This window comes from Crinia signifera, chromosome 3, assembly GCF_055691185.1.
Source record: "Crinia signifera chromosome 3, ASM5569118v1, whole genome shotgun sequence".
In the NCBI taxonomy this organism is placed as follows: domain Eukaryota; kingdom Metazoa; phylum Chordata; class Amphibia; order Anura; family Myobatrachidae; genus Crinia; species Crinia signifera.
This window is the reverse complement of record NC_139219.1, coordinates 16382787-16409411: the sequence shown is the minus strand read 5'-3', so window position 1 is coordinate 16409411 and position 26625 is coordinate 16382787. Positions and strand designations below refer to the sequence as shown.

The window sequence follows — 26625 nt, the reverse complement described above, 5'->3', positions numbered from 1 at the left end:
TGTATTCCTTATTACTGTATCACACACACAGACCAGGAGTACTGGGTGTATTCCTTATAACTGTATCACACACAGACCAGGAGTACTGGGTGTATTCCTTATTACTGTATCACGCACACAGACCAGGAGTACTGGGTGTATTCCTTTTTACTGTATCACACACACAGACCAGGAGTACTGGGTGTATTCCTTATTACTGTATTACACACAGACCAGGAGTACTGGGTGTATTCCTTATTACTGTATCACACACACAGACCAGGAGTACTGGGTGTATTCCTTATTACTGTATCACACACATAGACCAGGAGTACTGGGTGTATTCCTTTTGACTGTATCACACACACAGACCAGGAGTACTGGGTGTTTTCCTTTTTACTGTATCACACACACAGACCAGGAGTACTGGGTGTATTCCTTTTGACTGTATCACACACACAGACCAGGAGTACTGGGTGTTTTCCTTTTTACTGTATCACACACACAGACCAGGAGTACTGGATGTATTCCTTATTACTGTATCACACACAAACCAGGAGTACTGGGTGTATTCCTTATTACTGTATCACACACACAGACCAGGAGTACTGGGTGTATTCCTTATAACTGTATCACACACAGACCAGGAGTACTGGGTGTATTCCTTATTACTGTATCACGCACACAGACCAGGAGTACTGGGTGTATTCCTTTTTACTGTATCACACACACAGACCAGGAGTACTGGGTGTATTCCGTATTACTGTATCACACACAGACCAGGAGTACTGGGTGTATTCCTTATTACTGTATCACACACACAGACCAGGAGTACTGGGTGTATTCCTTATTACTGTATCACACACATAGACCAGGAGTACTGGGTGTATTCCTTATTACTGTATCACGCACACAGACCAGGAGTACTGGGTGTATTCCTTATTACTGTATCACACACACAGACCAGGAGTACTGGGTGTATTCCTTATTACTGTATCACACACATAGACCAGGAGTACTGGGTGTATTCTGTATTACTGTATCACACACTAATACCAGGAGTACTGGGTGTATTCCTTATTACTGTATCACACACAGACCAGGAGTACTGGGTGTATTCCTTATTACTGTATCACTCACAGACCAGGAGTACTGGGTGTATTCCTTATTACTGTATCACATATAGACCAGGAGTACTGGGTTTATTCCTTATTACTGTATCACACACACAGACCAGGAGTACTGGCTGTATTCCTTATTACTGTATCAAACACACAGACCAGGAGTACTGGGTGTATTCCTTATTACTGTATCACACACAGACCAGTAGTACTTGGTGTATTCCTTATTACTGTATCACACACACTCAGACCAGGAGTACTGGGTGTATTCTGTATTACTGTATCACACACAGACCAGGAGTACTGGGTGTATTCCTTATTACTGTATCACTCACAGACCAGGAGTACTGGGTGTATTCCTTATTACTGTATCACATATAGACCAGGAGTACTGGGTGTATTCCTTATTACTATAACACACATAGACCAGGAGTACTAGGTGTATTCCTTATTACTGTATCACTCACAGACCAGGAGTACTGGGTGTATTCCTTATTACTGTATCACGCACACAGACCAGGAGTACTGGGTGTATTCATTTTTACTGTATCACACACACAGACCAGGAGTACTGGGTGTATTCCTTATTACTGTATCACACACAGACCATGAGTACTGGGTATATTCCTTATTACTGTATCACACACACAGACCATGAGTACTGGGTGTATTCCTTATTACTGTATCACTCACAGACCAGGAGTACTGGGTGTATTCCATATTACTGTATCACACACACACACACACACACACACACACAGACCAGGAGTACTGGGTGTATTCCTTATTACTGTATCACACACACAGACCAGGAGTACTGGGTGTATTCCTTATTACTGTATCACACACAGACCAGGAGTACTGGGTGTATTCCTTATTACTGTATCACTCACAGACCAGGAGTACTGGGTGTATTCCTTATTACTGTATCACATATAGACCAGGAGTACTGGGTGCATTCCTTATTACTATAACACACATAGACCAGGAGTACTGGGTGTATTCCTTATTACTGTATCACACACACAGACCAGGAGTACTGGGTGTATTCCTTATTACTGTATCACACACATAGACCAGGAGTACTGGGTGTATTCCTTTTGACTGTATCACACACACAGACCAGGAGTACTGGGTGTTTTCCTTTTTACTGTATCACACACACAGACCAGGAGTACTGGGTGTATTCCTTTTGACTGTATCACACACACAGACCAGGAGTACTGGGTGTTTTCCTTTTTACTGTATCACACACACAGACCAGGAGTACTGGATGTATTCCTTATTACTGTATCACACACAAACCAGGAGTACTGGGTGTATTCCTTATTACTGTATCACACACACAGACCAGGAGTACTGGGTGTATTCCTTATAACTGTATCACACACAGACCAGGAGTACTGGGTGTATTCCTTATTACTGTATCACGCACACAGACCAGGAGTACTGGGTGTATTCCTTTTTACTGTATCACACACACAGACCAGGAGTACTGGGTGTATTCCGTATTACTGTATCACACACAGACCAGGAGTACTGGGTGTATTCCTTATTACTGTATCACACACACAGACCAGGAGTACTGGGTGTATTCCTTATTACTGTATCACACACATAGACCAGGAGTACTGGGTGTATTCCTTATTACTGTATCACGCACACAGACCAGGAGTACTGGGTGTATTCCTTATTACTGTATCACACACATAGACCAGGAGTACTGGGTGTATTCTGTATTACTGTACAGTGTGACCAGGAGTACAGGGTGTATTCTGTATTACTGTATTACCCACAGACCAGGAGTACTGGGTGCATTTCTTATTACTGTATCACTCACAGACCAGGAGTACTGGGTGTATTCCGTATTACTGTATCACACACACACAGACCAGGAGTACTGGGTGTATTCCTTATTACTGTATCACACACATAGACCAGGAGTACTGGGTGTATTCCTTATTACTGTATCACACACACAGACCAGGAGTACAGGGTGTATTCCTTATTACTGTATCACTCACAGACCAGGAGTACTGGGTGTATTCCTTATTACTGTATCACACACACAGACCAGGAGTACAGGGTGTATTCTGTATTACTGTATCACACACACAGACCAGGAGTACTGGGTGTATTCCTTATTACTATATCACACACACAGACCAGGAGTACTGGGTGTATTCCTTATTACTGTATCACACACACAGACCAGGAGTACTGGGTGTATTCCTTATTACTATATCACACACACAGACCAGGAGTACAGGGTGTATTCTGTATTACTATATCACACACAGACCAGGAGTACTGGGTGCATTCCTTATTACTGTATCACACACACACAGACCAGGAGTACAGGGTGTATTCTGTATTACTGTATCACACACAGACCAGGAGTACTGGGTGTATTCCTTATTACTATATCACACACACAGACCAGGAGTACAGGGTGTATTCTGTATTACTGTATCACACACAGACCAGGAGTACTGGGTGTATTCCTTATTACTGTATCACACACACAGACCAGGAGTACAGGGTGTATTCTGTATTACTGTATCACACACACAGACCAGGAGTACTGGGTGTATTCCTTATTACTGTATGACACACACATACCAGGAGTACTGGGTGTATTCCTTATTACTGTATCACACACATAGACCAGGAGTACAGGGTGTATTCTGTATTTACTGTATCACACACATAGACCAGGAGTACTGGGTGTATTCCTTATTACTGTATCACACACATAGACCAGGAGTACAGGGTGTATTCTGTATTTACTGTATCACACACACAGACCAGGAGTACTGGGTGTATTCCTTATTACTGTATGACACACACAGACCAGGAGTACTGGGTGTATTCCTTATTACTGTATGACACACACAGACCAGGAGTACTGGGTGTATTCCTTATTACTGTATCACACACAGACCAGGAGTACTGGGTGTATTCCTTATAACTGTATCACTCACAGACCAGGAGTACTGGGTGTATTCCTTATTACTGTATCACATATAGACCAGGAGTACTGGGTGTATTCCTTATTACTATAACACACATAGACAAGGAGTACTAGGTGTATTCTGTATTACTGTATCATTTACAGACCAGGAGTACTGGGTGTATTCCTTATTACTGTATCACGCACACAGACCAGGAGTACTGGGTGTATTCCTTTTAACTGTATCACACACACAGACCAGGAGTACTGGGTGTATTCCTTATTACTGTATCACACACAGACCATGAGTACTGGGTATATTCCTTATTACTGTATCACACACACAGACCAGGAGTACTGGGTGTATTCCTTATTACTGTATCACACACAGACCAGGAGTACTGGGTGTATTCCTTATTACTGTATCACTCACAGACCAGGAGTACTGGGTGTATTCCATATTACTGTATCACATACATACACACACACACACACACACACACACAGACCAGGAGTACTGGGTGTATTCCATATTACTGTATCACATACATACACACACACACACACACACACACACACACACACACACACACACAGACCAGGAGTACTGGGTGTATTCCTTATTACTGTATCACACACAGACCAGGAGTACTGGGTGTATTCCTTATTACTGTATCACACACACAGACCAGGAGTACTGGGTGTATTCTGTATTACTGTATCACACACACAGACCAGGAGTACTGGGTGCATTCCTTATTACTGTATTGTCAATATATTGTGATTACAATGTCGGAGAAACGAAGGTCGGGATCTCGACAGCCATAGACGCATACAACACCGAGGGGACTCTGCAGCGTGCAAATTAATCCCAGCGCCACATTGAACGGACATTGATATTTAAACACAAATATTCAGTCCACATTGAGTTCAACACTGACCTTACCCCGTGATAGGGCCGCAACTTGGGAAGTTTGAGGAGACCTTCTACATGGGTCGTTGTAATACCTGCCTACAGGTTCACATAAATCAATGTAGCCCATCACAGGACAATCTAAGACACCTCTGTGGTGTCATAGATCTGCGGTGTCCCTGTACAGGAAGAGGGCGGGTCCCCAGCACCCACGTCCATTTTACATGGGAACGCCAAGCTTTTTCATGGGGGGGGTTACAGTATCTGACAGGGAAAGAGGGGGTTACAGTAGCTTATGTGGGAAATGATGAGTGAATAAACAAGGGTTTTGCAACTTTTTGATCAAGGTCAGGTTGAATTTAGGCAATGTTATGGAAGGGGTCTTAACAAGACTGTGAGAGTGAGTAACAGGATGATAGGTTGACAGTTTCTTGGTGGACATGCACCAGCCCCACATTGACAAATGTCCAACACAAGCAAAAGGTCGCTAGGGCAATGGTCAACATGAGTTTTTCACAATTTGTTTATTTTTTCAGACTTTTTAATACTTTCACATCCACGTGTACTCTGACTGGGAACGGTAAACTGAGCGAGTCACCAACCCCGATGCATGGCGAACCGTATAATGCTAATTGACGGTCCACGATCTTAGGTGTCGACATGGACACCAAACAGATGTGAAAAACTCATGCCGACTAAAGGTTGACACATGAAATTGGATCGACGTGGCCGCAATGTGCTATGCTGGCTCCCGGGGGGGGGGGAGGGGGGGTCTGCATGTATGCGACCAGTCAGATCGCGTTGCACAGCGGCCACTGCTGCGTAGGGTTGTGGGGGAACCCTCTGCCCAGATGGCATTGCAGGAGAATAGGTGGTGAACCTGTAATAAGTACATGGTATCAGGTTGATAAATCTATAGGCTTGGTGTGAGACCATGGGAAGCGTTATGTAACTGGTTGATCACATTCCGATGCAGTGAGAAACTGCAGAACATCCACTTGTCACATACGGATGTCATTGTTTGTTCTGTATTTCCACAGAAAGGAAATCTGTACGTTGGTCACATGGAAGTCGTTCATCACATTCGTTAACATGGATCTTGTTGGTCCTGTTATGCAGTCACGGTACCTTATTCCCTCAGCTGGTTATCACTATCCCCATGGGAGGCAGATGCAGAGAGGGTTCTCCGATCCTATGTTGCATGGTTTGCACTGTACATGTTCTGCTTCAGAGTGTGCGCGAGTAGACATGATGCAGACTCGTATGTATTTCACTTGGGTACTAACGGAACTTTATTACATAGGCTATACTCAGTGAGGGCCAGTCACCAGGCTATGCGGTGCTGAGTGTATGAGCAAATGCGACTGATTTGTGGCAGATCGTTTGCAGGAGGGCCGGTGCAAGTGCACATTGATAATGATGGTGGCTATGAAGCCAAGCGTGTGACGAAAGATGGTTGAGTGTTGGGGTGAGAGAATTGAGGTGCTTGATAAGAGACAGGGGTGAGCCCGACCAGGGAATGATCTCACCCCTGTACGGGGTTCCAGGAGAGAAGGTAAGTATGATCTAAGTGACATCACAAAGACTGTTAATGACGTCACATTGACATCTTATTGAGCTATTAAAACTCAATCTGCCTGAATATCACTACTTCTATCTATCTGTCTGGGATTGGTATGAAATCCCGGTGGTTGGAATCCCGGCGTTCAAAATCCCGACCGCCGAAATCCCGACAAGGGGGGGACGTGGATCCCCCCCCCTTGCGGGCTTCCTGCGCTCGCCACGCAGTGGGCCTGGTGCCTCGCTATTCTCAGCACACTAATTTATTCTCCCTCTATGGGTGTCGTGGACACCCACGGAAGGAGAAAGTGTCGGGATTTTGTCGGTCGGGATTCCGGCGTCTGGATTTTGAATGCCGGGATTCTGAACACCGGGATTTCAACTGCATCCCATCTGTCTATCTATCTCTCTATCTCTCTATCATTAAGGTTGCAATAAGCTTACCTTTCACTTTGAGAAGTCACATGAGTAGATACAGTTTGTTGCCAAGTAGTGACTTTTACACTAAAGCTTATTGTGGTGCAGAAGATAACAGCTGAAACCAAGTTCTATCCCAAGTAGTGAGTTTTATACCATATATGAAATGGGTTCAGAAATAATGCAGTAACCTATTTCCTTCTCATGCCGTTGATGGTGGAACTTCATTCTGCTGTCATGAGAATGGGTCTGTTTTTAATTTAGATTTTCAAGTAAACATTTGCAATACCAATATCTACATTGTACCAGCGGAGATCATTTCAGTGAACAAAACAAGATCATTAGCCATATAAGTCGAATAAACAAACAGCAAATTAAATCTAAATTAAGGTTAAGTAAAGAGAGAGGTATGGAAAGGGTAATGGAGGTTGAATGGTGAAGAAAAGGAGAGAGGGAGGGGAGGATTATCGAGCACAGTGGAATTTAAGAACATCTATCTAGTAAGTGGTAAAATGCAAATAGAGAGCAGGGAATAAAGGGGTCACACATCATTCCAAAAAAAGGTGTTTTTTTTGCCTAGCACCATTATCTTCATTTTTCGAAGTTAAAAAGTGGTGGAGTTGGAGACATTTCCAGAAGTCAGATTGCGGTAAAGCCCATTCCTCTTAAATCTCCAAAAACTGTTTGACACCTGAAACAGTCACCAAATTGGCCGACCTAAAGAGACCGTCAGCATCCCAAATTGGAAAATGGGAAGGGTTAATGCCCGGCCGTAACTCAGGATTAGCTAGGAGAGAAGTGAGAAGACCGAAGCTCAACGATACAGTTGGGGAACATCTGAGACTTCCAAATAGATGAGGTTGAAGATATGTATTTTTGTGAGATGGAGATAGTTTAGAAGCCAGGGCATTATTTGGAGGGGGCAATTCCATAAATTTCAAGGGCATTCCATCGCTTTGTATCACTGTGTCTGGTCCAATCAAGGAGCCTATTTAGTTGTATAGAAGGATAATAAGATTTCACATCCGGAAGTTGAAGACCCCCCCATTTGTCTTGAGCATGAAAATAGGTCACATACGATTCTAGGTCTTCTCTGAGACCAACTAAGAATGGGTCTCTTTTTTTGTGGAGGCCTGGGGCCGTAGCTTCATCCTCCTCATTGATAAGCTGACCCTACTGATGAGGAAGGGGTGAGAGGATTAATTATGTGTTTGACGAGAAATGGATGAGCATTAGAAATGATGAGGGTGGGGGGAGATCGTTTTGGGTGTTTGATGAGACACAAGTAAAATGTAGAATCCAGGGGGGGGGGGGGGGGGGGGAGGAGATCTGACAGCGAATAATGAATTTATGAAAGAGGGCCTGAGAGAATTCCTAAGAAAATATGGAGGGAATTTAGGTTAAGACGACAATTTTTCTTTATTTGGTGTTTTAGGATCAAATTCTCCGCTGTTGCCGTGTATATGCTCTCATAACGCATAGTAACATGCAGAATTCAGAGAATCCTCTCATATACCCCAGGGGCAGCTGACCTATGACCTTTTACAATGCTTGGCGCTGTAAACAACAGAGGCTCTGTTGTGTGGAAAACAGGGAGCGGATTGACCTCACCCAGGAAGTCTGTGCGTCCAAATCTGTAACCGCTTAATGTCCAAAGCATCCTGTGGTGTCTCAAACTATCCTATGGCTACAGCGGGTCAACAGCAGCACTGTCAGCTTTTGGGAATTATTCTGTATATCTATATTCCCTTTATCTGTATCCTCATCCGTTCACACTAGCACCACCGGGAGGAAATTCACAGTCATTGCCCAGGTACCACGCTGACCTAATGAAGATACCAGACCTATTATGCGACATCTGTAGATGAATGACTTTTAGCAGTACCTAGAATCCCCTGTAATTCATCTGGGGGTCAAGCTTTTAGCCATTCGGCTCCGACTCTATGGAACTCACTCCCCCTCCCCACACGCACACTCTAGAATCTTTCCAAAACAGACTCAAGACTTTCCTGTTTACTCAAGCATTTCTGTATGACTGAATGCCATAGGCCCAGCACAAATCAATGTCTTACATTCACCTGCTCTATACTGGCCAGATGTACGTAAAATGACCAGCCAATCAGCTCATAACTGGCATTTTTCAAACCCAGGGCCAAATGCTCTAAGCTTCAAAAGTGATAAGGTGGAGAGTGATAAACAGCCAGCCAATCAGCTCCTACCTGCCATGTCAAAGACTGTGTTTGAAAAATGTCAGGCAGGAGCTGGCTGTCTGTATTATTATTCTATATGAGAGATGGTCCAGGGTCAGCGTGACAGACACTGGCACTGATATATGTCACACAGGCGCTGGCACTCGCAGCTGGCAGGCTCTGGCACTCACAGGAACAAAACTCAATTGTGGGGAATGATTTAATTGTTACTGCAGGAAGCATAGAACATGGACTTTAAATCATCACCCACTATAGATCAAGATTGGCTTAGCATGAGGATCTCTCTCCCTGGCTCATTTACTAATAATGGATTTATTACTAAAATTTGCACTGAACCAAGGTAACTGATTTACAATTAGCTTTAATAAAGATTTAATGTTTAATGATCAGGTGTCTGGAGGTGGGGTCACTGGAGATGTGGTGGTTAATGATCGAGTGACTGTAGATGTGGTGTTTAGTGATGGGGAGCCTGGAGACAGGGTGCCAGGAGATGGGGTCACTGGAGATGTGGTGTTTAGTGATGGGGAGCCTGGAGACAGGGTGCCAGGAGATGGGGTCACTGGAGATTGAATGTTTAATGATCAGGTGTCTGGAGGTGGGGTCACTGGAGATGTGGTGTTTAGTGATGGGGAGCCTGGAGACAGGGTGCCAGGAGATGAGGTCACTGGAGATTAAATGTTTAATGATCAGGTGTCTGGAGGTGGGGTCACTGGAGATGTGGGGTCACTGGAGATGTGGTGTTTAGTGATAGGGAGCCTGGAGACAGGGTGCCAGGAGATGAGGTCACTGGAGAATGAATGCTTAATGATCAGGTGTCTGGAGGTGGGGTCACTGGAGATGTGGTGTTTAGTGATGGGGAGCCTGGAGACAGGGTGCCAGGAGATGGGGTCACTGGAGATGTGGTGGTTAATGATCGAGTGACTGTAGATGTGGTGTTTAGTGATGGGGAGCCTGGAGACAGGGTGCCAGGAGATGGAGTCACTGGAGATTGAATGTTTAATGATCAGGTGTCTGGAGGTGGGGTCACTGGAGATGTGGTGTTTAGTGATGGGGAGCCTGGAGACAGGGTGCCAGGAGATGGGGTCACTGGAGATTGAATGTTTAATGATCAGGTGTCTGGAGGTGGGGTCACTGGAGATGTGGTGTTTAGTGATGGGGAGCCTGTAAACAGGGTGCCAGGAGATGGGGTCACTGGAGATTGAATGTTTAATGATCAGGTGTCTGGAGGTGGGGTCACTGGAGATGTGGTGGTTAACGATGGAGTGTCTCAGGAGATGGCATGTTGTAGATGGTGTTCTGAGAGACTAGATATGGGCTGTTTAATGCTGTGGTATCTAGTCCTGAGGTATCTGGTGGTGGGGAGTCTAGAAATGTAGTGTCAAGATGGTATGTCCAGAGAGGGTGTGTTTGGAGATGTGGTGTTTAATGATAGGGGGTACTCTAGATGGGGGTCTGGAGATGAGCTATCTAGAGATTGAGTGTTTATCGATGGGGCCAGGATAATAGATATCTGGAGATTGGGTGTATAAAGATGGGGTGTTCGAATACGGGGATACAAGGCAGGGGTGTATGGAGGCATGGTGTCCAGAGATGGAGTATCTGCAGGTGCTTATTAATGGTCTGGAGATCAGGTGTTTATTCAGAGGGTACTTGCATATGTTGTAATGTCCAGAGGTATGATGTCTGGAGATGGGGTGACTACATTTGGGGTATCCAGAGACAAGCGTCTGGAGATGGATGTTTAATGATGGTGTCACTGAAGACTGTTAGTTTGGGGACAATAACTATACTGATGTTTTTCTTTGCAGTGTCCTGGACTTCCTCACGATTCCACCCAGAGTAACATTGTAAAGACCGCTCCGACTGGTGGCAGTGTTCTTACCAGGGGAAGACCCTCTCTGGAGACTGACTCTCTCATTGCACAGCTCAGCCAGGATATAAAACAGGTACCTTGTCGATCTTTTTTCATGTCTCGACTTTTTGACTGTTGACCAATAGAGGTCAACCTATTGATTGTCGACAGAATTATTGTCCACCCTATGACCTACAGGACAGGGAGAACTGTGCATCTAGGAGGGTGGCCAGGGCCTAAGGAGGTCATTCTGCTTGACACACAAAGCTGCGAAATTCGCAGCCTTGTGTGTCATTTTAATGCCACCCGCATGAACGGCCTCCCCACTCATACACCGATTTCTCTGGGGACAGGTGCTCACCTCTCTGGCGCCCTGTATGGGAAACGGGATTCCGTGTCCACTAGGGGTGCCGTTTGTCTATAGAGACTTTATTATGCTTATTATCACCACTCTTGCCAGTTAGTGACTGCCGCACGCAGTAACATCAGACTATCTCTATGATTTACTTATAATTAACTCATAAAAGTTATTTGGCAATAGGCCCTGTCATTGTTTCCGCAGTGCTGCCATCTGCAGGTAGGAATATGAATCTGCATAACCTCATTAGAATAGAACAGTAAAGGGTCAGCCTTTGGGGTCAGCCTGGGAGGGGGGCATTGACTGACAGGGAGATGACTCGGCCCACACAGTACTGACTTTTCCAGTCTGTGTTTATGTGGTAACTACTAGATCCTTGTTTCTATGGAGATGTTGGATCTGTCTGGGATCTACTCCTCCTGGGACTCCAGCACTGATCAGGGTGTTTCTGAAGAGACGCTGCCTGGATGTCTCAGGGAGCAGAGAGCTCCTGTTTGGACGGGACTTGTGACCTCTCTATCAGGTCGGGTGTGTCCTGTGTGTGTCAGTAAGGAGGCCGTAAGTGGATCCTGTATGTCAGTAAGAATGAAGTCCATCCGACGTGTGTCGGAATGTATTGAATGATGAGGAGATTATGTCTGTCAGTAAGGAAGTATATGGATTCTATGGGGAATGGGCAACCAATCAGAATCTACTTATTATTTATTTAGCACCTTCTAGAAGATAATAGATAGTAACTGATTGGTTGCCAATAGCAACATCCCATGTAAAATAGAACCACAATCTTAGTAAATTTCCACGTATGTGTCTGTTAGGCGGTAACACGTGGTTACTGTGTGTCAGTAAAGATTTAAACCATATAGCAGTCTCTTTTCTCTTTTTGTCCTAAAAATATTGTATACCCGACTGCCGGGAACAGCACCCCCCTCCATTGAATATAAAATTTGGGGCTCTTTTTTAAACATCAGATTTAATTGGTGTGCAGATGTGCAAACAAGCTCCCCAGTGGAGCCAGTACTATCATGTAATGTCCGTAAGATTGTGACTTGCTCCAGCATATCAGTGAGGATGATGTGTCAGTAAGGAGGTAATGGTTGCATCCTGTATGTCAGTAAAACTATAGTGACATGATCCAATGTATCATTGAGGATGCTGTGTGTCAGTAAGGAGGTAATGATTGGATGCTGTATGTCAGTTAAACTATAGTGACATGATCCAATGTATCAGTGAGGATGCTGTGTGTCAGTAAGGAGGTAATGATTGGATGTTGTATGTCAGTAAAACTATAACAACTTGATCCAATGTATCAGTGAGGATGCTGTGGGTCAGTAAGGAGGTAATGATTGGACCCTGTATGTCAGTAAAACTATAGTGACATGATCCAATGTATCAGTGAGGATGATGTGTCAGTAAGGAGGTAATGATTGGATGCTGTATGTCAGTAAAACTATAGTGTCATGATCCAATATATCAGTGAGGATGCTGTGTGTCAGTAAGGAGGTAATGATTGGATGCTGTATGTCAGTAAAACTATAGTGTCATGATCCAATGTATCAGTGAGGATGCTGTGTGTCAGTAAGGAGGTAATGATTGGATGCTGCTTGTCAGTAAAGCTATAGTGACATGATCCAATGTATCAGTGAGGATGCTGTGTGTCAGTAAGGAGGTAATGATTGGATGCTGCTTGTCAGTAAAGCTATAGTGACATGATCCAATGTATCAGTGAGGATGCTGTGTGTCAGTAAGGAGGTAATGATTGGATGCTGCATGTCAGTAAAACTATAGCGTCATGATCTAATGTATAAGGATTCTATGTGTCAGTAAAGATGTAATGATTGGATGATGTATGTTAGTAAAGTTTTAATGAGTTTTTCCAGTGTATCAGCGAGGATGCTGTGTGTCAGTAAGGAGATAATAATTGGATGCTGTGTGTCAGTAAGGAGATAATAATTGGATGCTGTATGTCAGCAACGTTATAATGATTTGTTCCAGTGTGTAAGGGTGATAAAGTGGAGAGAGATAAAGAGCCAGCCAATCAGCTCCCAACTGCCATGTTACAGGCTGAGTTTGAAAAATGACAGGTAGGAGCTGACTGCTTGGATGTTTATCACTTTCCAATTGATTGTTTTGAAGCTTGATACTTCTGGCCCTAAGTATTTAATTAGAGCAGAGATGGGGAACCTTCAGCCCTCCAGCTGTTGTTGAACTACACATCCCAGCATGCCCTGCAACAGTTTTAGCATGGCCAAATAGCAAAACTGTAGCAGGGCATCCTGGGATGTGTAGTTCAACAACAGCTGGAGGGCCGAAGGTTCCCCATCCCTGAATTAGAGAGTGAGACAGTGATTGGTGACCTAGTACCTCGGTGGGTTGTGTTTGTCACAGTGATTATGTCACAGCTCTGTGCTCATATTATGTCACTCTGTCTCCTGCAGGCGGAGATCTGGGTCCGTGGAAAACTCCAGGAGCTGAATGACCAGTGTGATCTCTTCCCCCTGCAGGACAGGGACCGTGGGGCGCTGTCTGTACAGGGAGACATCACGGACTTTGAGAGCACAATCGTGAGGCTAAGCCAGGTGATGACATTATACTGTCTCATGGAAGGCTCCAGAGGGGGGACTGCAGCACGGAATTCAACTAGGCGAGAAACACCAACCGCCATTCCAAACTGACTCGCTGGCAGTGGGCGTGGCTCCCTTGTTTGAATTTTGGACTGTGATGCAGCTGGAGCCTTCACTTTCCATAAGTGATTACACAGTGATTACACAGAACCTTAAATTTAAAGTCCCCCCGATACACTGCAGCGACTTCGCCCCTCAGAGAAGCCTGGAACCCGGATCTTATTGCATGCAATATATCGCATGCAATCCCAGCCAAGCCTGACCGTCTCAGAAGCAATCCAAGCTTCTGCATAAGGGTTGACTCAAAGGGTCCGGTGCAATGCACACACGGACATGCTGTACAGGCACAGGCCCTTATTCTGGTTCACTGGCAAAGGCAAATTCCTTCTCAAATGGACAAAACCATGTGCACTGCAGGGGGAGGGGGGCAGTTGTAACAAGTGCAGAGAGAGTTAGATTTGGGTGGGGTTTTACTTCAAAGTGAGATGTATATTGCAGTGTAAAAATAATGCAGTCAGTATTTACCCTGCACAGAAACAAAATAACTCTGCACACGTTACATCTGCTCCACCTACAGTGCACATGGTTTTGTCCATTTGAAGCTGGTTTTACTTTTGCGAGTGAGCCAGAATAAGGGCCACAGACCGTATATTAGGTACAGCACTCTGTGGCAGGCAATTCCTGGTATCCGCCTCACTTGTCCACTACTCACTGTTTGATGTTCCTCAGCGCAGATGGGAGACCACCTCTCCAGGAGTCAGACCCCCAACGCTGCTTGTATCCGCACACAGCTCCATGCGCTGAAGGACCAATGGCAGCTGCTGAAACTAACAGCGACCAATCAGAACAAAGCGGTCGGTGGAGCTAAAGCTCTGCTGGAGTTCAATAAGAAAGCAGATGAGCTGGAGATCTGGATGAGAGAGAAGGTAAGAGCTGTCAGGATCCCATCCTGGAACCAGGACACTAGCATACATCTGGGAATACAGTGGGGGGCTCACTGTTCTGCGTCAGACCACACTTACCACGTATTGTCGACCACACTTAGGTCGACAATCATTAGGTCGACACCGTTGGGTCGACAGGGTTCTAGGCCGACATGGATGAAGGTCGACAGGTGTCTAGGTCGACATGGTTCTAGGTTGACAAATGCGTTAGGTCGACATGGGTTAGGTCAAAAGGTCGCGAGGTCAACATGGGATTTTTCACAGTTTTTTTAGCCGACATGTGCCGACCGGTGGTATTTCATGCCCTACCATCCACTAGGGTGTGGTGGGAGAAAAGGATAGTGTGCCTAGCGCAGCGAGGCACCGTGCCCGAAGCATTGTGAGCAATGCAAGGGGCTGCAGTTGACTTCCAACTGTGTCCATGTCGACTGTGTCTACGTTCGGGTAAAAAAAACTGTGAAAAAACCCATGTCGACCTCGCGACCTGTGGACGTAACGCATTTGGCGACCTAAACCCATCTTGACCTTGTCCCATGTCGACCTAGACACCTGTCGACCTTCATCCATGTCGACTTAGAACCCTGTCGATCCAACGGTGTCGACCTAATGACTGTCGACCTAAGTGTGGTCGATAATACGATCCACACCCTGCGTCAGGTGGACAATTTGGCAGATTAATGCACAGGTTTCCAGCCATACACGTGGCCTACATAGTTTTTAGTGGCTGTGCGCCATGATTGGGGTAAACAGACATAAACCGATACATACGGCGGTGTGAACAAGAGCTTACAGTCCATGCCGTCATGCTGAAGCTGACGCCGTTCCCTTAGCTCTGGAAATGATAACGCAGTCTATCCAGCTACTGTAGCACTCTCTATCACAGAGCTTCTGATTTGTAACACTTTCTTGGTATTTATTTTTAAATGCCGGTGTCTGATTTTTGATCTATGTCCCCCCCAGGAAGAGAACCCCCCACTCAGTGTTCTTGTGGATGAGAACTTTGACAAAATGCAGTTAACACGGCGAATACTGGATCTAAAACAGGTGAGTCCAGAACACCCCACTCCCATAGGGCCTTGCTTACAGGTGGGTGTACGTCAGATTTCTGGCTGGGGGGGGGGGGGGGATGTGTCTGGATAAGGGTTTATTATTTAGCATTTTCTTATACCTCGAGAGGTAAAAGACAATAGGAAATGTAGGGGTAGATGTATGAAGCCTGGAGAAGCGATAAAGTGTCCGGCAAAAAAGTACCAGCCAGTCAGCTCATAACTGTAATTTTTTTAACTAACTTGGCAGTTTGGAGCTGTTTGTCTGGCAATTAATAAATCTGCCCCTTAATGCCATATGGAGGTGTACAAATAATTGTCAGATGGTCCCTGGAGATGCAACATCCTGGTCTTACATGGTGATTATATAATACCAGGAGCAGTATGTGGCCACTTCTGATTGGCTGTCTGTATGTGGCCACTTCTGATTGGCTGTCTGTACATCGGTATCTCCAGCCGATATCAATGAGAAATCACGCACCAATGCTGAAATCAACACCCCCCCCCCCCCCCCCCCCCATTATTTCATTATTTGAGCTCTTGTTAGATGACCATTCAGTCACCTTAGCCACTGTCTCCGTACCTCCCAGACACCTGCGTTGGGGGGAGGGGGGTTGGGCATTCTTGAGATTTCATACTGGTATGGAGAGAACAGTGAGTACAATCTTGTGTGGGATTTATATGTCGCCGTTTATCTTCCAGGATCAGCTGTATTACCGTAACCTTCAGGAAAACATCAACGACCTGGCCCAGAAGCTGGAGAAACAAGGACGGGCGGAGAGCAAGGGCACCTCCACCAGGAGGAAGCACCTCAATAGGATGTGAGGAGGGGGTCTGACGGGGTGACACCCAGTTTATCGAGCTGCCCGGGGCTGTAATTCAGCCACCAGTTCTCTGGTCACATCATGGGGCTGATGCTCTGCAGAGGTGCTGGCTCCCACTGAATGACGGGAGAACACGCAGGCAGCTTGTGGGCTAATGCTCTGCAGAGGTGCTGGCTCCCACTGAATGGCGGGAGAACACGCAGGCAGCTTGGGGGCTAATGCTCTGCAGAGGTGCTGGCTCTCACTGTATGGCGGGAGAACACGCAGGCAGCTTGGGGGCTAATGCTCTGCAGAGGTGCTGGCTCTCACTGTATGGCGGTAGAACACCCAGGCAGCTTGTGGGCTAATGCTCTGCAGAGGTGCTGGCTCCCACTGTATGGCGGGAGAACACGCAGGCAGCTTGTGGGCTAATGCTCTGCAGAGGTGCTGGCTCCCACTGTATGGCGGGAGAACACGCAGGCAGCTTGTGGGCTAATGCTCTGCAGAGGTGCTGGCTCCCACTGTATGGCGGGAGAACACGCAGGCAGCTTGTGGGCTAATGCTCTGCAGAGGTGCTGGCTCCCACTGAATGGCGGGAGAACATGCAGGCAGCTTGTGGGCTAATGCTCTGCAGAGGTGCTGGCTCTCACTGTATGGCGGGAGAACACGCAGGCAGCTTGTGGGCTAATGCTCTGCAGAGGTGCTGGCTCCCACTGAATGGCGGGAGAACACGCAGGCAGCTTGTGGGCTAATGCTCTGCAGAGGTGCTGGCTCCCACTGTATGGCGGGAGAACACGCAGGCAGCTTGTGGGCTAATGCTCTGCAGAGGTGCTGGCTTCCACTGTATGGCGGGAGAACACGCAGGCAGCTTGTGGGCTAATGCTCTGCAGAGGTGCTGGCTCTCACTGTATGGCGGGAGAACACGCAGGCAGCTTGTGGGCTAATGCTCTGCAGAGGTGCTGGCTCCCACTGTATGGCGGGAGAATACGCAGGCAGCTTGTGGGCTAATGCTCTGCAGAGGTGCTGGCTCTCACTGTATGGCGGGAGAACACGCAGGCAGCTTGTGGGCTAATGCTCTGCAGAGGTGCTGACTCTCACTGTATGGCGGGAGAACACGCAGGCAGCTTGTGGGCTAATGCTCTGCAGAGGTGCTGGCTCCCACTGAATGGCGGGAGAACATGCAGGCAGCTTGGGGGCTAATGCTCTGCAGAGGTGCTGGCTCCCACTGTATGGCGGGAGAACACGCAGGCAGCTTGTGGGCTAATGCTCTGCAGAGGTGCTGGCTCCCACTGTATGGCGGGAGAACACGCAGGCAGCTTGGGGGCTAATGCTCTGCAGAGGTGCTGGCTCTCACTGTATGGCGGGAGAACACGCAGGCAGCTTGTGGGCTAATGCTCTGCAGAGGTGCTGGCTCTCACTGTATGGCGGGAGAACACGCAGGCAGCTTGTGGGCTAATGCTCTGCAGAGGTGCTGGCTCTCACTGTATGGCGGTAGAACACCCAGGCAGCTTGTGGTCTAATGCTCTGCAGAGGTGCTGGCTCTCACTGTATGGCGGGAGAACACGCAGGCAGCTTGTGGGCTAATGCTCTGCAGAGGTGCTGGCTCCCACTGTATGGCGGGAGAACACGCAGGCAGCTTGTGGGCTAATGCTCTGCAGAGGTGCTGGCTCCCTCTGTATGGCGGGAGAACACGCAGGCAGCTTGTGGGCTAATGCTCTGCAGAGGTGCTGGCTCCCACTGAATGGCGGGAGAACACGCAGGCAGCTTGGGGGCTGAGAAATCCCATGTGGGTGGGTCAGAGAGTCCCATGCTGAATGAAAATATCACTGAGGGTGTTCGCTGCGAGGGTCTGCACATGCGTCTTATCGGAGACGCTGGTCTGAATCAGCCACTAAAGGTAGCCCCCTACATACGCAGCATGGCTCCGTCTTTTCTGTCACAGCAGGAGCGTGTGGAGTCACCTGAAAACTGTCCGGACACGCATGAGTCATCCGGACCATTCCCGCAAAATGCTGCATCGCCCCGTCCTCCAGGGGTGCATTCAGACTTTCAAAGTCCGCACATGCACTGGCACTGGGTGATAGACATAGTATCCTGGGTGATTGGCACAGTGTTTTCATTAGCAGTCGTAGCTTTTAGGGCAATAGGCGAAGTACCAGGTGTGGATCGTTTTATCGACCATAGTTAGTTCGACAGTCATTAGGTCGACAGGTGGGAAGGTCGACAGGATTCTAGGTTGACATGGGTCAAGTTCGACAGTTGTCTAGGTCGACATGGGACAAGGTCGACAAGGGTTTAGGTCGTTAGGTCGACATGGGTTTTTTTCACAGATTTTTTACCCGAATGTCAACACAGCCGACATGGACACAGTTGGAAGTCAACCGCAGCCCCTCGCATCGTTCGCTTCGCTCGTCATGCTTCGGGCACGGTGCCTCCCTGCGCTAGGCACACTATTTTATTCTTCAACCACGCCCTAGTGGATGGTAGGGCATGAAATACCGCCTGTCGGCACATGTCGGCTCAGAAAACTGTGAAAAAAACCATGTTGACCTAACGACCTGTCAACCTAACGACCTGTCGACCTAATTCATAAGTCGACCTTGACCCATGTCGACCTTGACCCATGTCGACCTTGACCCATGTCGACCTAGAACCCTATTGACCCTCCCACCTGTCCACCCAACGGTGTCGACCTAATGACTGTCGACCTAAATGCTGTCGACAATACGACCATATGCCGCAGTACCCCTGGGAATAGGTGTAGTTATTAGGGTAATAGGCGCAGTACCCCTGGGAATAGGTGTAGTTATTAGGGTAATAGGTGCAGTACCCCTGGCAATAGATGTAGTTATTAGGGTAATAGGTACAGTACCCCTGGCAATAGGTGTAGTTATTAGGGTAATAGGTGCAGTACCCCTGGTAATAGGTGTAGTTATTAGGGTATTAGGTGCAGTACCCCTGGTAATAGGTGTAGTTATTAGGGTAATAGGTGCAGTACCCGTGGTAATAGGTGCAGTTATTAGGGTAATAGGTGCAGTACCCCTGGTAATAGGTGTAGTTATTAGGGTAATAGGCGTAGTACCCCTGGTAATAGGTGCAGTTATTAAGGTAATAGGTGCAGTACCCCTGGTAATAGGTGTAGTTATTAGGGTAATAGGCGCAGTACCCCTGGTAATAGGTGTAGTTATTAGGGTAATAGGCGCAGTACCCCTGGTAATAGGTGCAGTTATTAGGGTAATAGGTGCAGTACCCCTGGTAATAGGTGTAGTTATTAGGGTAATAGGCGCAGTACCCCTGGTAATAGGTGCAGTTATTAGGGTAATAGGCGCAGTACCCCTGGGAATAGGTGTAGTTATTAGGGTAATAGGCGCAGTACCCCTGGTAATAGGTGCAGTTATTAGGGTAATAGGCGCAGTACCCCTGGTAATAGGTGTAGTTATTAGGGTAATAGGCGCAGTACCCCTGGTAATAGGTGTAGTTATTAGGGTAATAGGTGCAGTACCCCTGGTAATAGGTGTAGTTATTAGGATAATAGGCGCAGTACCCCTGGGAATAGGTGTAGTTATTAGGGTAATAGGTGCAGTACCCGTGGTAATAGGTGTAGTTATTAGGGTAATAGGCGCAGTACCCCTGGGAATAGGTGCAGTTATAAGGGTAATAGGCGCAGTACCCCTGGTAATAGGTGCAGTTATTAGGGTAATAGGCGCAGTACCCCTGGTAATAGGTGTAGTTATTAGGGTAATAGGCGCAGTACCCCTGGTAATAGGTGTAGTTATTAGGGTAATAGGTGCAGTACCCCTGGTAATAGGTGTAGTTATTAGGGTAATAGGTGCAGTACCCCTGGTAATAGGTGTATTTGTTAGGGTAATAGGTGCAGTACCCGTGGTAATAGGTGTAGTTATTAGGGTAATAGGTGCAGTACCCCTGGTAATAGGTGTAGTTATTAGGGTAATAGGTGCAGTACCCCTGGTAATAGGTGTAGTTATTAGGGTAATAGGTGCAGTACCCCTGGTAATAGGTGTAGTTATTAGGGTAATAGGCGCAGTACCCCTGGTAATAGGTGTAGTTATTAGGGTAATAGGCGCAGTACCCCTGGTAATAGGTGCAGTTATTAGGGTAATAGGCGCAGTACCCCTGGTAATAGGTGTAGTTATTAAGGTAATAGGTGCAGTACCCCTGGTAATAGGTGTAGTTATTAGGGTAATAGGCGCAGTACCCCTGGGAATAGGTGTAGTTATTAGGGTAATAGGCGCAGTACCCCTGGTAATAGGTGTAGTTATTAGGGTAATAGGCGCAGTACCCCTGGTAATAGGTGTAGTTATTAGGGTAATAGGCGCAGTACCCCTGGTAATAGGTGCAGTTATTAAGGTAATAGGTGCAGTACCCGTGGTAATAGGTGCAGTTATTAGGGTAATAGGCGCAGTACCCCTGGGAATAGGTGTAGTTATTAGGGTAATAGGTGCAGTACCCCTGGTAATAGGTATAGTTATTAGGGTAATAGGTGCAGTACCTGTGGTAATAGGTGTAGTTATTAGGGTAATAGGCGCAGTACCCCTGGTAATAGGTGCAGTTATTAGGGTAATAGGAGCAGTACCCCTGGGAATAGGTGTAGTTATTAGGGTATTAGGTGCAGTACCCCTGGGAATAGGTGTAGTTATTAGGGTAATAGGCACAGTACCCCTGGGAATAGGTGCAGTTATTAGGGTAATAGGCGCAGTACCCCTGGTAATAGGTGTAGTTATTAGGGTAATAGGCGCAGTACACCTGGTAATAGGTGTAGTTATTAGGGTAATAGGCGCAGTACCCCTGGTAATAGGTGTAGTTATTAGGGTAATAGGCGCAGTACCCCTGGTAATAGGTGTAGTTATTAGGGTAATAAGCGCAGTACCCCTGGTAATAGGTGCAGTTATTAAGGTAATAGGAGCAGTACCCCTGGTAATAGGTGCAGTTATTAGGGTAATAGGCGCAGTACCCCTGGTAATAGGTGTAGTTATTAGGGTAATAGGTGCAGTACCCCTGGTAATAGGTGCAGTTATTAGGGTAATAGGTGCAGTACCCGTGGTAATAGGTGCAGTTATTAGGGTAATAGGTGCAGTACCCCTGGTAATAGGTGCAGTTATTAGGGTAATAGGTGCAGTACCCCTGGTAATAGGTGTAGTTATTAGGGTAATAGGTGCAGTACCCGTGGTAATAGGTGCAGTTATTAGGGTAATAGGTGCAGTACCCCTGGTAATAGGTGCAGTTATTAGGGTAATAGGTGCAGTACCCCTGGTAATAGGTGTAGTTATTAGGGTAATAGGTGCAGTACCCCTGGTAATAGGTGTAGTTATTAGGGTAATAGGCGCAGTACCCCTGGTAATAGGTGTAGTTATTAGGGTAATAGGCGCAGTACCCCTGGGAATAGGTGCAGATATTAGGGTAATAGGCGCAGTACCCCTGGTAATAGGTGTAGTTATTAGGGTAATAGGTGCAGTACCCCTGGTAATAGTTGTAGTTATTAGGGTAATAGGCGCAGTACCCCTGGTCCACCCAACGGTGTCGACCTAATGACTGTCGACCTAAATGCTGTCGACAATACGACCATATGCCGCAGTACCCCTGGGAATAGGTGTAGTTATTAGGGTAATAGGCGCAGTACCCCTGGGAATAGGTGTAGTTATTAGGGTAATAGGTGCAGTACCCCTGGCAATAGTTGTAGTTATTAGGGTAATAGGCGCAGTACCCCTGGTAATAGGTGCAGTTATTAGGGTAATAGGCGCAGTACCCCTGGTAATAGTTGTAGTTATTAGGGTAATAGGTGCAGTACCCCTGGTAATAGGTGTAGTTATTAGGGTAATAGGTGCAGTACCCCTGGTAATAGTTGTAGTTATTAGGGTAATAGGCGCAGTACCCCTGGTAATAGTTGTAGTTATTAGGGTAATAGGCGCAGTACCCCTGGTAATAGGTGCAGTTATTAGGGTAATAGGCGCAGTACCCCTGGTAATAGTTGTAGTTATTAGGGTAATAGGCGCAGTACCCCTGGTAATAGGTGTAGTTATTAGGGTAATAGGTGCAGTACCCCTGGTAATAGGTGTAGTTATTAAGGTAATAGGTGCAGTACCCCTGGTAATAGGTGCAGTTATTAGGGTAATAGGCGCAGTACCCCTGGTAATAGGTGTAGTTATTAGGGTAATAGGCGCAGTACCCCTGGTAATAGTTGTAGTTATTAGGGTAATAGGCGCAGTACCCCTGGTAATAGTTGTAGTTATTAGGGTAATAGGCGCAGTACCCCTGGTAATAGGTGCAGCAGCTTTTTTTAGGGGGTATTTACGTTTGTATGCGCACAAATAGAAATGATGTGAATATAGTGAGATGTAGAGATGTGTATGAAGGGAGAACACCACCGATGGCCCCTTGATGCAGCAAGTGCTGCTGGGAATCTGTTGTCATCTCTGACATTTACAGCAGTGTGGACTGAAAACTTCGGTCACCTGGACTCAGTCCCGCAAACGGCAGCACAAAGCGTTTGAATTGGTGTCTGACCTCAATGGGATTTGGCCTTTTGTTGAATGGCTCTTCAGGCCTCTGGAGAACACAATAATCCCTGGCAGTATGTGACTTGTGATGGAGGTAGAGCAGGTTACTATTCTTGTCACCTTAACATTCTAAGTAACCCTGTGACCCGGATTGTCGCCCGTAGGTGGCAGAGACTGCAGACCTCGCTGGGAGAGCATCATCAGAGTCTGCAGCTGGCTCTGGAGTCTGCCACACTGTGGCAACAGGCAGACGCCACCCTGAGGGCTATGGAGGAGAAGGTAAGCGAGGACATTCTCTGCGCTGTCCGCAGTATATTCACCATGCTCTAAATTACAAGCCACAGTGAAATAAGCACTGGGACTCCACGTAATCTCCCTTAATATGGTACCAAGGCTGCGACAGGAGGGTAGATGTATGAATCAGTGATAAGGGAGGAGAAGTGATAAAGTGCCTGGTACTTTATCACCGGCCAATTAGCTCCTGACTGTTATGTTACAGGCTGGATTTAAAAAGGGATGGTTAGGAGCTGATTGGCCGGTGATAAAGTACCAGACACTTTATCACTTCTCCTCCCTTATCACTACTGGAACTTTATCACTTCTCCTCCCTTATCACTGCTTCATACATCTACCCCAGGGTTCGTTACAAAGTGGTTCTAATTTATGGTAAAAGTGGTGCCCACAAAATGATTTGCCCGTTCAGAGGACAAATCATACGATGGGTGCCCACCATCGAATGACTTTTCCGATGTTTGCAGCAGAAAAGTAGCCCAGGACCTACTTTTCTGCTGCACGGTTCTCTCCGAATTGAGACGGGATGCGACGTCATGCACAAGCCCAGTCCCCCATCATCAGAGACAGGGCCGAATTCGGACCTGAACGAGCAGGTCTGAATCGGCTCCAGGGGGTCATTTTGATTTGATTGCTTCCCCGCACGTTTGTGTGGCCTGAAGAAATCATTCGACCATCGAATGATTTCTCCGATAGCGGCACACGCGACCGGATGTGTCTTCCTCTCACATTGGGGCAGATGTATTAAGCCTGGCGAAGAGATAAACTGGAGATAAAGTGGAAGGAGATAAAGCACCAGCCAATCAGCTGTGTTTGAAATATGACAGTTGGAAGCTGATTGGCTGCTGCGTTATCTCCTTCCACTTTATCTCCACTTTATCTCCAGTTTATCTCTTCGCCAGGCTTAATACATCTGCCCCTTTGTTGCATGGGTATACGGTGGCTGCGGGATGCGGCGTGGCGGCCCTCTGGGATTCGGTAAGCTGCGCTCTCCACAGCGTTCCCAGTGAACCAGAATCAGGGCCCCAATGTGTTTGAACTCAGTTTCCGGTTGATTCAAAATCCCAATTTCCATCCTTTTTACCTGAATGTGTGAGGATACTGTGACCCCTTTATGTGGGCTCCCCAGTTAGTAGATATGCAGTATCTGATAGCAATGTTATATACTTAGGATTGCATTTATCACTATCCTGTTTCAGCCTTATACAGTATATATGATATATATATATATATATATATATATATATATACTAGGTGATTCATCGCGCCCTACGGGCGCTCTTCACACCGTCGTAAGGGGCTGCGCCCCCTTAATTTGTGAACATTTGTATATGAGAAAGATGGTTAGATTTGTATGACAGATGGCCTGTATTGCATCTTGAGTTATAGGTGAAATGTGTTACATAGAGAGCATATGATGTGGAAGGGGGTGTGTATTGTTTTGTTTAATTAAAAAGCGGAGACAGAGTAAGATGTACATTGATCGCGTGGATGGTACAGTGACAATTTCGGGGGGGGGGGGGGGGGGGGGGGCTGTGTGTGCATGTTTTTTAGGTGTGTGTGCAATAGTATAGTAGGGTGTTTCTGAGTCAGCGGCTCCCCACTGGCGGAGGTCACAACACAGGAAAACAGGAGGCTGGGTAGTAATAGGGGTGTGTGGGCATAAGGGGGACTAAAGAGGAGGGTGGGAGATACTGTGCAGCTTCTGCCAGTGGGTGAGGGTCCAGCGTGGCAGTACAGGAGTACAGGATGGTGGCCCTTAGTCAGTGTCTCCTCCTACTGGGTGGGAGTTCAGGTGCATGAGAGCAGGAGGCTGGGCTATGAGGCATGATAGGGGCATGTGGGCAAAACAGCGTCAGCGACTCCCCAGTGGTGGAAGTTACGGTTCAGGAGAGCAGGACGCTGGGTAGTGATAGGGGTGTGTGAGTATACGGGGGACTAAAGAGGGGCTTAGGGGTGCCGTGAATTGTGGGAGGGGCGTGGGGGGTGCGGTGAATCAAGGGAGGGAGGGGGCGCAGGTGTCCGCAGATCGCGGGAGAGGGCGGGGGTCCGCAAAGCGTGGGAGGGGGTGTGAATTGCGGGAGGGGGGGTTGCGAATTGCGGGAGGGGGGGTGTGCGGGGGGTGACGTGAATCGTGGGAGGGGGCGTGAATCGTGGGAGGGGGGTGCGCGGGGGGGGGTCCGTGAATTGCGGGAGAGGGGGGCACGGGGCGCGATGAATCACCTAGTTGGTTATATATTCTTGTAGAAGGATGGTAGGATGTTGCTGTCATTCAGAATGCATTTACATTAACAGTAATAGTAGCAGTAAAAGATCTGACTTAAAACACCTACAGTAAAACAGAACAGGTGTTATATATTATACAAAGAATTGGTTGATGATGTGTAGGTTGACGTGCACATAATTGTCACTGGAAAAAATTGCTACAAGAAAAAATCAACACAGAAAGGTCAACACATGTAAATGTTGACATAAGTGTGGCACTTCATTGGTGTCCATGTCAACACATGAGAATGAATATGAAAACATTCAAAAAAGAAAAATAAATCTTCAAAAACTCATGTCAACCTTTTTCATTGTCGACGATAGCCGTGTCAGTGTTTTGCATGTGCCATTTAATCCTGGGGTTGCCGTGAATCGCGAGCGGGGGTGGGGGGGAGGGAGGAGGTGAGGGGTGTCCGCGAATCAAGGGAGATGGGGTCGTGGGTGGATGCCGTGAATTGCAGGAGGGGGGGTCACGGGGGGGGGGGTGTGGGTGCCGCGAATCGTGGGAGGGGGGACGCGGGGTGTTGCAGTGAATCGTGGGAGGGTGAGTCGCGGGGGGTTTGCCGCAATGACAGGAGGGGGGGTCAGGGGGGGGAATCGCGGTAGGGGCGGTCGCAGAGGGTGGGGGGTACCGCGAACCGCGGGAGGGGGGACCCGGGGGGTTGGCGCAAATCGTGGGAGGGGGGGTCGCGGGGTGGGGCCACAAATCGCGGGAGTGGCCGCGAATTGCAGGGGGTGTGCTGCGAATCGTGGGAGGGGGGTCGCCGGGGGGTGCTG

General features: G+C 47.2%; 1 protein-coding gene across 4 annotated transcripts in view; it reads left to right on the top strand.

The window, feature by feature from the left end:
* Window positions 1–26625, top strand: part of LOC146063214 (uncharacterized) — a 95974-nt gene that overhangs the window by 15804 nt on the left and 53545 nt on the right. For all 4 annotated transcript variants that reach the window (XM_083175395.1, XM_083175394.1, XM_083175396.1 and 1 more), the window contains 6 exons: window positions 10962–11099; window positions 13799–13939; window positions 14719–14910; window positions 15889–15972; window positions 16677–16795; window positions 23457–23571. In XM_083175395.1, coding sequence (XP_083031521.1) covers window positions 10962–11099; window positions 13799–13939; window positions 14719–14910; window positions 15889–15972; window positions 16677–16795; window positions 23457–23571 — 789 coding nt within the window. The remainder of the gene's footprint in view (window positions 1–10961; window positions 11100–13798; window positions 13940–14718; window positions 14911–15888; window positions 15973–16676; window positions 16796–23456; window positions 23572–26625) is intronic.